Source organism: Orussus abietinus, unplaced genomic scaffold, assembly GCF_000612105.2.
Source record: "Orussus abietinus isolate OABI.00-Male unplaced genomic scaffold, Oabi_2.0 scaffold17, whole genome shotgun sequence".
Classification (NCBI taxonomy): Eukaryota; Metazoa; Arthropoda; class Insecta; order Hymenoptera; family Orussidae; genus Orussus; species Orussus abietinus.
This window is the reverse complement of record NW_019395988.1, coordinates 1410739-1426095: the sequence shown is the minus strand read 5'-3', so window position 1 is coordinate 1426095 and position 15357 is coordinate 1410739. Positions and strand designations below refer to the sequence as shown.

Here is a 15357-nt window from a genome sequence, read left to right as displayed (position 1 = left end):
TAATCGACCCCCTAACCCAGTTACTATTGTCCACGACTAATCCAAAAACAATATAAAACAGAAATTCAAGAAATCTCCGCATTATTCGTCCCGTACAGTCGACCATCCTGCAAAGGACTCATAAATGCATGAATCCATGCACTATGGATATGCACTTGTATATGCACCTACGTCAGCTGATCGCGCGACCCCCTGACCCAGATTGGATATAGGACGAATTGAAAAGGTACCCAAATGAGAGAATAAAACAAAAGATAAATAAAATGGATGCATTAAAATTGCATACAGGTGCATACACGTGCACGCATCGGTGTACGACATCCTGACCTAGTGACGATAGCGTCGTATGTGGGACAGATCAGCTGTCTGCATTTCAAAATTTATATACGAAATAAAAAAAAAAAATCCGACGAAACTATATGGAATTAATTTCGAAAATATACAATTCCTAGCAAAAATCAATTATCCCACGAGAGATATCCTTGATAAGTGCAGAGATGCATACACGTGCACGCATCAGTCGAGCACCCGACATCCTGACCGAGTGGCGATAGCGTCGTATGTGGGACACATCAGCTGTGCGCAAGATTTAAAGAGTCCGCGGGACCGACGAAAGAGTCGGCGACGCGTGGCGAGATAGGAGGATAGAGATAGAGAACGACCGGAAGATAGGCCGACCGGACGAGAGAGCGAGGGAGACGGAGAGACTCCCCTGGAACGAGGCCAGGAAAACACGGACGCGCCAAGATAGATGCACTTGCACATGCAGAGGAAGGGAGTGAGAGGAAGGGGCGCTCCCAGGAGTCTCCCTATCCCCCGCTCTCTCTCTAGATCTCCGCGAGAGGAAACGCATCGATAGCGCGACTCGCCGACGAACGGGGACGATTTCGCAATCCCGGGGGATATGGAAATCTCGTGGCGATCCTAAGGGAACCCACGAAACGGAAATCTGGAACCAGCGTGATGAGTAAAAGAGAAAATTAAAGAAAAAAAAAAAAAATGAGCGATAACGAAGAAACTAATTGGATCACCCAAGGTGATAGGACTGTACACGATGTTCATAATTTTCTTTCTTTAAATTCACTTTAATAACGCCTTAAAATCCTAATCAATGATCAAGGATCGGTCGCGGCGATATTGGAATTTTTTTTTTTTTCTTTCCCACGATAGAACGAAATTAATACCTAATCGATGCTCAACGAATTTCGGATAACCACCATAATTAATTTCCTTATAACCGGCTACAAATGATTTTTCGCATTCTTTCCCGTGATCAGGGACGTTAAAGACTCGCGGTCGAAAAAAACGACACGCCGACCAGGACCCTATTTAGGATGACGGTCGCGAAGATCCGCGAGGTCGCCAGGAAGCGAGTCCCCGTCGTCGGCGCGAGGACAAATAGCAAACTGGGACGTGACTGGAAAGGCCGATATGCCCGCGGGGGAGGGGGAGGACTCTTATCCAAACACTCGATATCCTAATTCGGTCTCGCGCTCTCCTAGAGGAGATCGAGAAAGGCGAGCCCTGGAGCGGATAGGATCGTGGGATCCCACGAGGGAAAGCAAACGGCGAAACCGCGAGATCGATGCACCGGGGCAATCCCTCGATTTCGTTATCAATGTGCAGGAAGACCTATATCAAATCGCTCTCCATACGATAAAAAAAAAAAACCCAAGATATTCCCCTATCGGAAACTAAACGGGAAGAGATATCGAATCGAAATTCTCTCTTTTTTTTTTTCTATTCACCCACGTACGCGGAGAGAAAAAAAAAAGAAGTCGATCGACTCAAAGGATTACGGATTAATGGAGAAAATCCTGAGATCTAATGATTTAAGAATCTAAAGCATCTGAGATTGTCACAAGCGATTTCAATGAGTCGCGTCGAATAGGAGTAAGTACACGGAGATCGATCACGTTAATTGGGGGAAATTTCTTTTCGGCAGAGATATCCGTGTCAAATCGGGTCGACGATACCTTCAGTCGGGGCGTTATCATCGGGATATTAATAATCGGACCCAGGTACCCGATTTGAATTTCAAGGTCCGTCCGCCCTCGCGAGCCGAGCGCGACTCGATTCCGGGGAATAAATCCGAGCAAATGGTTGCGAAACGGCGGCCGATAAAAGGGGCCCCGGCCGCAGCGCCATAACGGGCTAACGGGGTATTACAAAAGTGACAGTGAAATGGCGCGGCGTTCTCGCACACAGTTTCACTCGGCTGAAAGCGATGCACCGCCGGTTGCACTCGCGTAACCGAACACAGGACATATATACATATATCCCCCCCTTTCCCCGACGAGGTCCGACTCTCTCGCGCGATTACGACTCTAGTGCGTGCAAGCGTCTCCCCGGATCGCCCACGGAGACTGGAATCGAAAAGGGAGAGACGGGAAGAGGTTAACATAAAGCGCAGAAAGAAAGGAAAAAAAAGGGGGGAGAGAGCGATATCGATGTACAACGGGAGCGAGCGAGAGAGGGATATACAGGACGCACGTGGTCCCTGCCCACGTGGGAACACAGATATTTTAAAATGTCTAAATATATCATTTATATGCATGCCCGAACTATATACGGAAGTATCATTCGACATTCCACCGAAATGTTCCATTCTAATGAAATTTCCCACCTTCGTCGAACTTCGTTTATGAACAATCGACATTGCAGGTCGATACGATGGAGACTCTAATATCGAGTGGAGAGAATTCCGGAAGCAATTCTCACGAGCAAGGACTTTCGGATGAAAATTCCATTCGATTAAATTAAATTGTATTATAATATATTAAAACGATATAATACTCTCTCCTACAAGGGATTATTATTAATTGAATGTTCTTTCCGAGGAGACGTAAGAACGGATTCTGACCGCCGAGGAGAGTCAGCGCGAGGGCTGCGCACTACCGCAGCGCGCATCAGCCTGGACGCATGCGCGAGGCTCGAGGTGACGCGTGCCGCGCCGCGCCAGCAGAGCGCGCAGTCGGCGCGGAGCCCTCGCGCCGCAAAGGGGAGGAGGGGACTTGCATTCGGTCGGCTTTATCGCGGTTTATCAGCGATTACCGGTGAGGGCTCGAGCCAAGCAACGACCGCGTTAACAAACATTAATCGCCACCTAGCGCAACATTTTTTTCTCTCACCGAGACTGAACAAACCATGTCACTCGAAACGTCACCCCAAGACGTTCCCCGCAATGGGCAATTGCTCCATCTTGAAATTGCCCCCAATTGAAATTCGATAAGCACACCCCCCTGATATAATAAATTCAGGGGAGAGGGGAAAAAAAATCCATTAACTCGACTTTCCCGGGGACATCAAAGGGCCCTTTTCCGATGAGAGAGAGAAAAAAAAAAAGAAAGTAGAAGAAGCAGTCATGTACAGAGCCATTACACGGCGATGGAAGTGGCGGAAAAGAACGTAAACGTATCAAAATAAAAGAAAGAGCGAAGGGGGCCGTACCGAGAGAAGAGGAGGGAGGGTAAGGGGGGAGAGGGCATCCGAGTGGTATTCCTTTTTCCTTCGACGAGATTGAAAGATCCCACCGTGCCCCCGAGGGGCCGGGGAGGGCGCCATTAAATCCGTAATGGCATTCGATAGGAATCGGCGAGGTCTTTATGAGAGCCGCCCCTCTCCTTCTCTCCCCCCTCGGAGGGGCGCGGACGCAAACGGGAGATAAAGAAACGCGTACAGCGGCAGAATTTTTAATAAAGTTAAGAGCCGAAGTCGTAAAGTCGGCGAGGAAACGTCAGCGAAAACGCGGACCGAACGAGCCCCGAATCGCGTCTACCCCTACCTTGGAGGGGAGGGAAACACCAATGTCCACCACGTGATATATATATATACATATAACACATATATATATAACACATATACATGTATATTGCAAGTATACATACTCTGGGGTGCCGAGATTGCGGGGGTTATGTCTGCAAAAAACGGGCGCGGAGAACTTAAGCGACCCTAAAAAAAGGCAAACTTATCGCTTCCGGCCGAAAGTATTAGAAACTTATCGATCGCGGACCTTGTCGAACGAGGGGAGGGACGGGGAGAGTTAGAGTTCGAAAATTCGGGGGGAAATTAAATGAAACGCCAGGGAGAGAAATTACCGAATTGAACGACGGTGCAAGGATCCACCGAGAATTTACTGATAATTTACCGAGAATTTATCGAGAAGACTCGTAATCGGTATTTCTCGTGAAAGTTTCGTCTAATGAGATTTCATTAATTTGACGTATTTAACAGGAAGGGAATTTTCTTTGGAAGAATGTTATCAACAGCCAGTAGTTTTAAGGGCTTAGTATTGCGCCTTCCTTCCTGTCCATTAATCTAGGCGTTAATTTTCCCCACCGATCTCACAGGGAACGCCGCAGATGCGTTTATCGGTGGAACGACCGCGGCTTATCAGGCATATACGCGGAGTGGCCGCGGGCTGATAGCGCGTCGTGCACCGTGCAACGTGCAACGTGCATATGTGACTTCCTCGATAGAGTACCGAGAACGGCCTCCGAAAACGGTGGACACGCCACTGGTCATCGAAGGTGATCTAATCTCGTTGACATTGGCTCGTTATCGGCCGGTCGGCCGATGGCCCCTGATCGAGAAAAAGAGCGGGGGGAAGAGAAAGAGAGACGGAAAAAACAACGGAATCAGCTGATATCTTGACAGCCGGCGCGCTCGTCCTTACGTCAAGACCCGACTTGCGCGTTTTCTCCGCGCAAAATAATCGCTATCGCTTTAGAGGGGGGGAAAAAAAAAAAATATATACCGAACAAAACCGCCAAAGAACGCCGCGACGTCTAGTCGGCCTCGCGGAGAAAAATGGGAGAAGAAAAAAAAAAGGGGGAAAAACGATCCAGATCGAAATCTGCACCCGGTGGCCGATAGGAAAACCAGGGGAAAACGTATGCACGCAAATGCACATATATCGGGGACCCCCCCTATCGCCCGCGTTTTACAGACGTGTCCTTAATTGCCGATCGTGATTTCTAATTGAAGAGATAGATCGTTTTTCTGACCCTCGTCAACAGGGAAAATCTGACGTCTCGACGAGACCGAGAGAGACGGCGCGTCGCCCGGGTCGACCGCAAACTTCTTCGAATTAAAAATGAAAAGGAAAAGAAAAAATAGTAAAATATAGAGAGAGAGAGAGAGAAAAAGGAAGATAACACGTTTGTCACACTCAACCTCGCTCGCCTGGTTTTACTATCTTGCACCGAGATAGCCGACTTGCATCGGCCAATGACAGCGCGCCGCCGGTGAGTCATGTACGCGGGGCTCATGGAAAACCGGGAGTAATCGTTAATTTCGCTCGAATGAAATCTAGAAACACGACTTGCATATAATTCAATTTCAAGTGAGCCCTGGGCGCCGATCTAGGGGAAGGGGGACGTAGATCACATAGTCTCGGGCACGGAATTAAATCCAGACTAGGTCTTGGGGATTAAGCTAGGCATAGAAAATGTGCAAGGGAGACGAAGGTAGACCTCAGGGTGCAAACCTATACCACCTACATAGAAAAAATAAGGGAAAAAAAAATGAAATGCCACTTTTCGGCGCAATACATCCCAAATTACTCCCGACTACCGGGGAATTGAACAAGGTTAATGAAATTAAATCGAGCCCTAGCTAGGGAATCTTAGATGAAATTGCCCCGGATGCGAGATTAATTCCCGAGGTTCTTAATCGGGAAGAATTTTCTTCTTGCCTGATTAGTATATTCAATTCTCTTGAATACTAGTCAGGCTCATCTGCGGATGGGAAATGGTAAACGTCGAAGCCCTAGATAGGATATTTCCCCCTCGGTTTGCCGTCCACGTGCGCACTTGTCCGCCTGCACGGAAACCCGGATTGCAGCATTGTATTCCGTACGGGAAGGTTGCGGCACCGACTCGGCCGTGCAACAATTACGAGTACTTTTCCACGTGTCGCAACCCCGAGAAAAGCGCCCGCGTTTCACCGCCACTCGTCGCGGGAAAACGACGCTGCGCCCAGAGACAGAGAATCGACCTCTCGATCTCTCATCACCAGCCGTGCGTGAAAATCCCTCGCAACCTACGTAGATGAATTTCATATTCGACTCGGCGCATACCCGACCACGTGGTTTTCAAACCAAACCCCGCCAAAGTTCTGATCGAATTTAAATTCGCCGTCGATCATAAAAATCGTCGGCGTTCGTGAAAATCACCGTATCGCCGTCGACGTCGTCTCGTTTCTCCACTAAAGTCGACGGATCGCATCTCAAGGCCCGACTCAACCTGACCCAGATGATGTTAGCAAGTCCCCCTTTAAGATGCGCCTACCATTACCATCTCTAAGTACGTTCGAGCGATTCCAGGAGACCTCGACGGCGCATCCTCTCCGAGCGAATGCAGGACGCGCATCATCTCCCGATCTGCGATTCTGAACATGGACGCACACCCGCAAAATGCATATACGGTTAACAAAAAAAAAAAAAGAAAAAAAAATTGCAACCCCCTAAAAATCAACTCGTACATCCCACAAATACGTTTCGTCATAACAGAAGGACCCCACAGTCACATCTCGGTGGAATTACAGTCACCTCGGTAATCGTCCATTTCACGTCCTCGATATACCAAAAAATCTCCCTGGTCCAATTTCAAGTGTTCGCGGGTTCATTAAATTAAGTATAAAATTTCTGGTCAAGATTATGAATTCCTCCCCCGTGTAAGAAATATATGTAAATCTATGATGTTCACGCTCTTGATACTCAGGTGTCGAGATTTCTTGGCCGAGTGGAGTGTATCCCTTTTTAAAAAAAAAAAAAATTTATATATACGTGTATGCAGGGTGTTCTTGCATATACTTGGGAGATAAATAAAAACGCATAGAGGCGCATCTCCTCCGGGTCCCCTAATTTTCGTCTCGATTTCGTCCCCTTTTAATTCTCTTTTTTCCGTTTCTCTCGCGGCCATAATCTCGGCATCGAAATTGGCCAGTGGCCCCGTTGGACTCGTTCGCAGCCGAGATATGCGGTCCCTCCTCCGACCTTCCTCCCTCTCTCCGTCATTCTTTCTCTCTCTCTCTCTCTCGGATCCTCTCGTCGCCTTCATCTGCCGACGCGATGGGCACAATCCCATCAAATTACCCTCGACTATTCGCAGCCTTGGCTCGCCGGCGTGTCCGCGAAACTCTCTCTAATGGACGGCGCGACGCGGCGTCGGTTGCTCGACGAATCGACGCGGTGTCACACCGACGCGTCGACGCGGTGTCACACCGACGCATCAACGCTAAGGATTATCGCGACATATCAACGCTCATGGAGCCCAAATTCTTTTTCCTTCGACCCTTTGAACACTAGGTCCTTCTGGCGTATGGGCGAATTTCATCTACACGTGCAAGCAAAAGTGGACCAAACGTCAAACGCACTTATGGGTCCATAGCGCTCAAAGGGTTAACTGGATTTTCTTTCAAGGTGGAGGTCCTAGATCAATCCCAAGTGATCTAGCAAGGATCTAAATATGTTTATGCGTGACTATGTAGAGGATATATATGTAAATCCCGATCCTATTTCATCGATCGGCATTTCCCCGTCCGTGGCTTTCCGGAAAAACAGGTTTAACGAGAGAGAGAGACGTTGGATAACAATTTCGTTTCGGCTCGAATTAAATGCTTTCATGATCGCATTAGCAAGGGAATCGTCCGAATCGGCGGAATGATGATCGGCCGTTTCGGGAAAATCGTTAAATTAATGGAATTAACTTGTATGCCGGGACCAATTGATTTGGGGTGGTCGTCGAAGATGCAGCAACGGCAACGAGAGATGCAGCATCCGGGAGACGATCGAGGTGGATCATCTCCATAAACAAAGTCTAAACTTCAGGCAAACGAGATTATTGACGATCGAGATTAACACACCTTTGCGGAAATTATTCAATCACGGGTGGTTGTCGATCAAAAAATTGTGGATAAATAAAAATTCCCGAGAATAAAAACCCCTGAGGTGATAGTCTCCCACTCTTAACTCCCAAAAGTAAAAGAAAGTAATAATAATTAAAAGTAGGGGAGAGAGAAATGAAAGATTGGATTTTACGCAGCTTCCGAGGAATCTGCGTCGCCCATTTTCCGGGTTTCGAGATCCCCCCCCCTCTACGGAAGGACTTATCGAAATTTATGCGTGGCCGCGATCGAAGACGGAGTTCCTCCACTTCCCAGATAAGTCTCGCCCAAGGTCCGCGAATACGTCAGAACCCGCGATTTACCAGATAGTCGATCTTTGACACGGGAGATGACAGGTCGAGGGGTTACCCCGTAGTTACCCCGTGGACCCACGGTAAACAGGTCTCGTTATCGTTTATCTGTACGCAATGTCGTGTCAGCCCCCAAAAAATCGGCAGCCGCGACAAGAAGCTCCTCTCTTCGCCCCCATCGCAAAAAAAATAAGCAACAATTATCATTTACCTTTATCCTAATATAATTGTAATTTCTAGTCACGAGAGGGTAACAACCCATCTTCAAGGCCCCGCGTCACCGAAATTGGTCACGAAAAAAATAAATAAATAAATAAATAAAAACGAACAAAAACCATCGCCGATAACGAACAAGATCTACTTCTTCCGACAGAAAGTAAAAGAAGTGCAGTAATCGGTCAAACTCCCCCGTGACGCGTCTACATTCGGTACCAAGCTCAACTCAACAATTAGTAACTACAAATCCAGGAATGACATTTGACACGGTACTCGCAAGATAATTGCGCACTCACGGTCAAGAATATTCGCATCGCATTTCAGTTTATCGCGAGTCTACGATTTCACATTTCAACGTCGCGTATCGCTCTTTATCGACGCAAACATCTTTTTATCGTTCCCCCCCACGGTGGGGGAATTTCATTCCTTTTTACATTTCACATCAACACCTTGATCGCGAGGATGCAAATGACGGCACTACTATTACTCTTTAATTGTTTTTATTTAATTTTTTTTTTTTTCTTTCATTACATTTAGATCGCAACTCCGCGTTTATTCCCTCGATCTCGGTTATCTCGACGCGGTCTACGGAGCAAAAGAAAAAAGAAAAATATATATATATATATATCTCTCTCTCCGTTTACTCTGGCTAATGCCCTGTATACGCGTTTTCCAGCGCACTCCTCCTCCGAGACGAGGCCCTCTCTCTCTTCCTCCCCTCCCGTCGAGTAATCCCGGGGATTAGCCGGGAATCACGCGTGGCTAATGCACCGCTCATATTCCGAGGAAAGAGTACGATACGCCCGACTCGGCCCCCCGGTAATCGTTATATAGGAATTTTCGCGAGGTTAGGCTTCCGCAAACACTCCGAGGGGGATTTTTCCTCGGTATCCTCTCCTACAGGATTTCCGGGAAGATTCCAGATTCGCCGGAGCAAGCGATAGCCCAATCGGAGCGCTCGAACTACTCGACAAAGGTGTAAACTTCATCGCGAGATCATTGAGGCCCTAAAAACGCGATGCTGGTGAAATTTTTTTATTTTTCGCAAAAAAAAAATATTTCCATCTCTTACGAGAGCCCAAAAAGAGACGTGATTTTTCGATGAACGAGATCTCACGAGGATCGCGTTATTCCTTAGGGCCTCCATAATCACGTGTTAAAGTTTTTATAAATATTTTCAGATTTTTATATATATATAGAATGACACTTTCGCATCACTTTAAGCGCGTTCTTAGAGCCTCCATAATCACGTGTTAAAGTTTCATAAATATTTTCAGGTTTTTATATATATATATAGAATGACTCTTTCGCATCACTTTAAGCAACGCGACCACGTCGGTAATCCTTCTTTTTCTTTTTTTTTCTCTCTGGCCTGTTTCAACCAGATTCCGTCAGTTTCTCCCAGTTTCGCGACTATCTTCGGCCAACCAGTTTCCTTCGCCCGTTTCGACAGGATTGCGAGAGGTCTTAAGGACGCGTCCGATCCGAATCGGCTCCTCCTCGGGGGGACGATCGCTTCTCGGGAGGATAAAAAATACATGACCCCGGGACTCACTACCTGGGACCTGGGCAAGAGAGCTCTAGAATTAGAGGAGAGGACCATTAAAATTCGGAGGGATAATTGGCCGAACCCGGGGGCTACGGCCCCGGCTCGACCTGGACTCCGGTCGGGACTTTACCGAGAAAAATGTCGGTGGAAGAAAAATCCCCGGTCCCGAAATAATTATTCCCTAATTACGGGTTCGCCTCGGACTTGCCATTCGCGTGCAATACCGGCGAAACGATCTCCCTACGTCTGTCTCTCTCTCTCTTTCTCCCTGCGAATCCTGCGAGATATTCCCCGATTGTCCCGATGGTAAAAAACCGAGAATAAGTTGCACTTTAATAAAAAAAAAAAAAAAGAAAGATGATTAAACCCCTCCACCGAAACGCGACGACTTCCTCTGCATATGTTTCATGCTTTTCATTTATTATTTTTGGGGATATTATTTTATAGACATGACATTGTATATATATATTTAGATTTATGTCTGGATGCCAGATCACTTTTGGTGGTCTCATCAATTTTCTGCGCGTACGTACCGGCAATAAATGCACGGCCATAAAATCAACAGGGCCTAAGTGTCGCATCCGTTCTATCGAGCAAAGAGTCGATGGCTTTCGGAGTCTGCAGACTCCATATGAGATAAGTTGCACATGGAGTTACTTGAAAACGAGATGTGCGCCGATAATAACCAGCGTGACATGATTAAAGAATGTCGGTAAGTACGTCTTTCAAAATGCTCTCGATACGTGAAAAGTGATCAGAAAATTCAGGATAGTACTATATAAATTCCAAGCTATGTCCTACTCGATCCTGCACCCGGCAATGTTTGTCCAATCAACGCCGAGTTAAAACCCAGGTGTAATTAATTAAATTTATTTATTTTTCCCATCTAACAATTCTCACAGACCTTCCCCACGACGCGTCCAAACGCCGCCCCCTATAACTCGGATTTCCGGCGCAACTATCATCGACCCTGGAAAAAGTGTCGGATCAAACTTGCTCCTCCCGATACAAGGAACAACTTCCTCGGGGATCGTTTTTCCGCCCTGGGCACGGGTAACGCGGAAAACGGCCGCGTTTCGCGCGCGGTCTTTGCGGGCTCGAAACGAGCCGGCCAGAGGGCGAGAGAGAGCACAAGTCCAAGAGATACGAGGAGCCGTTTGATGTGGACCATTTAGAGAGACCCCTTTCATCTCGGTATATATTTAAATACGGCCCGATAAAGCCTCTTCGGTGCATAAAAAATAGTAGAACTTCCTGTTTCAACCTCGTGGAAGGATAGATGAATAAAAAATTGTGGAAAACGGACTCTTTCGCCGCTCCGAGAAATTCTCGCGAAAAGGGCGGACAGGGCCAAAGTGAACGGTGGGAAATCGGACGACTCGCTTTTCCGCGGATCTCGCCTCGACTTCCACCGCTCCTTTCCGTTCTTTTTCTTTACGACGAGTCGTAAACCCCGATATATACCGGGAATTACGAAAGCCGAACTCACGGCGCGCGTATCGCCCGCCGCAATTTTTTCCCCTCGATGTTTCCTCCCGATCGACTTTTCGCCGAGACTTCGAACTACGGAAGGAGGAGGTGCGTATATAAAATAAATAATAAAAAAAAGATATAAGGAAAAAAAGAAAAAAGAGTCATCCTTTTATACGTATTCTTCCAACTGAGGGAAAAAAAAAAAAGTAAGGAATTTCGATATTTCAATGCCGAGTTCACTAAAACTCCCGAATTGTCGTAGACCTTCAAACCGCTCGAAAATGATTTTTCGAAACGACAGCGAACCCGCAAGGTATCCCTTTCAATTGAAATTTCAAACCTCCACTTCCGAGTTTCTCGATTCAATTTTTCCGCGATAGTCATGTAACCGGGGAATCGAGGAAAACATTAGAATCGTCCGTACTAGAATTAAAAAAAAAAAAAATAACCACTTAACATCGCGCTCAAGTCCGACCTTAACTTTCGGCAGATGTCGAACACGGTGCAATAAATCTGGGTCGAGAACTCCGAAATGTAGATCAAACGTATTTCGGGAGTCGAATGATCGATCGAGGACCGAGAAAAATAGAATTACATTGAATTCTCTGTACGAGAGGTTCGCCATCCCTTTCATCTCCAATCCGACGGTCTCTAAGAGTGTTTCGACTCCGACTTGCCCACCTAAAATCGATAACAATATTCGACCTCTCCAGTCTCGACACAGAAGAAACTCTTGACTTGCCATTCGCGATTCTCGACTCTGCCCAGGCGTCCTTCTACGAAGAACAACGCGAGCACTCCAAATTTTTTTTCACCTCGATTCGTCGATCTACGAATTTTGAGCGTTGAGATGAAAAAAGGGGGAAAAAAAATAACGGAAAAAAAAAACCAACGAAAATCTCCCTACTGAAATTTCGGCCTCAACGAATTGCTTACGATCATTCGAAATATCGCGAATAAACGATTCTCGCCCCGCGCGCAGTTTGGAGTGAAAAAAAAAATGTCCATGTCGAAAATCTCATAATATTAGCCGCGCTCAATTTTTTTGTGGGAAAATCCGTAAATCGAAGACCTCAAGTTAGTCGAGTTTTTCCACCTCTTCGAGACGGGGAAAAAAAAAGAAGAAAACTTCACAATCACCCCACACATACACACACGATTTTTCCGTTTGCACGTTCCACTTGCACTGACCATTTTGTTAAGTTCAACGAGGAACTTGGAATTTCCCTCCTGTGACGGTAAAACGTTATTAAGGACTGCTAAATTAGGGTCTACACGTGTACATATATTTTTTTTTTTTTTTCCCCAAGGGAGACGAATCGTCCGTATCGAACCCGGATATACCTAGGGTGCACGTTTCCTCCTTTTTATTTCAATAGGTCGACCTTGAACTCGGAATTTCCCGTCACCGAGGCGAGAAGCGAGCCTCGCCACCTCCCAAGGTGACAAAACCTGCGCCTATCCTTAATCCGTCACGGATTTGCGTCAGATCCGTGCCAAACTTGCTCATCCGAATAAAAATCAGCCCCTCCAAGAATTCCAGATTCCCCCCGAAAACGTAGCGATTTTCAAAGAAATATCCATCACCTAAAAATTCCAACGCTCGACTATCATAATTATCCACGTTCCATAATTCCAAGTGCTGTATACGTCGAGAATCATAAAAGACCGACATCCGACCCTAACCCCGAAATTAGGTAACTTCGAGGCGTGATTCGAAATATAAAAATTGAAAAAATTGAAAAAATGTTTCAAGCCCAGATTCCGATATTCCTTCGCGGCATCTCGAGTCTCGCTTCAAGTGAGCATAGAAAATTGATTTAAGAAGAAGCCCATGGAATTCCCGTTTAGAGGTTAAGGGTCACTAGATTCCGCAACGCTCGTGTTTACACGTGGACATAGACGTGGTTCCAAGCAGGGTCGAATGCCGGGGAATCGGAGGGCAGACGGGAAAACTCGCGGGTACTTAACCTACCGCACCCCATCCGACCTTGGAAGCGACCCGGGCGTCGCGGCGTCTCCCCTCGAAAAACCGCCCGGTCACCGGCGCTCGGGAAAACCCTCGGCCGCAGCGGCGCGACCATAACCTCAACCGCGCGGCCGTGACCGTGACCGCGGCGCGCCGGGCAATGGAGGTTAGAGGTTACCTGAGTCGCGTCCGAGTAGGGCGTCGTCGAGTTTTTATCCACGAGGAGGGACCCGAAGAGGGGTATGCCCGAGCTCGAGGGGCTGTCTTGCTGTTGTGGCACCATGTCCGGGCCGTGCGGTAACTCCGTGTCACTTCACTTTTGAAAATTAACCGGCCACTCGACACTGGAAAAGGGGGCTCTCGTCAGTGCGGCTGGTCCAGTCCGGTCCTGTGGCGCTCCGCCGAGCGGGCCGACCTCCGGTGCGCGGGGATGCGGGCGACTGAGCGAGGACTCGCGCGGCGCCGCGGCGCGGCCGGGTGTCGGGGCTCCTGCCGCTCGGCGCGCCCGCTGATTGGTCCGCGGCCCAGGGTAATCGACCAATAAGGGCGGTCCTCGCGCGGTCGGAGGGCCTGCTCCGCGAGTCGGGCGCTCCCGCCGGCCGCGATGTCCGAGCCGAGCCGGGATCGCCGAAGATCGCCGAAGGTCGCCGAGAGATCGACCTGCCCCCTCGGGAGTCCTCTCGCGCGCGTGGAGCGAGCTTGCTCTATGTCGGCGGCTCTCGAGCCGTCCCGCGGTCAGGGCGCGCACTTCTACGGCTCTTTATCTATTTAGCGCTCTCTCTCTATTTCGTTCCCACCGCGGGCGTTCTCGGGGGTCGCGGAAAACTAGCAATCTGCCCGGCCCTCGGATCGGCTGCTCGTGGCTCGCTCCTCGGACACGAGGTGTATCATCCCGACCGACTCGACCGACGACGATGCTCGCTGGACGAGCGCTCGTGTACTACTGACTCGCGCTCCGCAGAGACTGCTTACTATACGCCCGGCTCCGCATCAGCTGTGCGACTGCCCCCACCTCGACGCTCCGAGAGCGCCCGGCCACCAATCGCGGCGCCCCGAGCGCCGTCTCTCTTCCTCCCGGCCGGCTCGACACCCTCTCGCTCGCTCCGCGCGCGTAACCCCCGGCTATCGGCTCCTACCGGTGTCAACCGCGATCGGCCACTTTTTCCGTCTCTCTCCCTCCCTCCCTTCGGCGCCTCTGCCCGCGTGATCTCCGATTCTCTCTCTCCCTCTCCCTCCCCCCTTCACGAATCTCGCGAGTTTTACGCCAATGTAAACCCCATTCGTGCAAACGACGACTTCACAAGTCCTTTACAATCAATGATATCCATACCGAACGCTTATATCAAACCCTTCAGATAAACTTAATGAAGATATAATTAAACTGGTCCTATTTGTCATTTTTTTCTATTAATGCCAGGAAAACTGCTTGATTTAATTTTCAGTGCACCCTTATTGATGTGCATTTATTCGTGACTCGTTACGTCCAGGTTTCGAGATGTTTCTTCCGGCGCTAAACTCGCTCGCACTTTTCCCCCGAGGTGTGCCTTGTCGCCGGTTGGTATTTGCCTCTCGCTCTGTATCACGGGTGCCCGCATGAGTCCGTCTCTCTCGCTCCCGTGGGGTTGCCCGCAGCCCCTACACGCGCGCGCTCCGCTCGTCGCCCATGTGGGAGCTTCCTCTTTTTCCCGCGCCCTTCGCGCTGGCGTGGCGCCACCGGACGACCGTGTCGCGTCCGTCTCTCTCTTTTTCTCCCCTTCCCGAGACGACTCTCCGTGCAGCGAGGCCGCGCGAAGTCGGCGCCGACGCGAGCGCCACACTCGCGCGAGCGCCGGCTGACTTCACGGACTGTGCCGTGTCTCCAGTCGAAGCAGATCGGACCAGAGATGAGTTAGGAGATTGCTCAGGGACAGGGTCGCGCGATCGCATCGTGTGCTGCCCTCTGGTTTCGTACG

At 48.8% G+C, this 15357-nt stretch overlaps 1 protein-coding gene across 1 annotated transcript in view; it reads right to left on the bottom strand.

Moving 5' to 3' along the window:
* LOC105702436 (transcription factor SOX-11) overlaps positions 1-14345 on the bottom strand; it is a 36588-nt gene extending 22243 nt beyond the window's left edge. Inside the window, exon 1 of the mRNA XM_012430003.1 lies at positions 13584-14345. Coding sequence (XP_012285426.1) covers positions 13584-13688 — 105 coding nt within the window. The 5' untranslated portion in view covers positions 13689-14345. The remainder of the gene's footprint in view (positions 1-13583) is intronic.
* Between the last annotated feature and the right edge of the window lie 1012 nt (positions 14346-15357).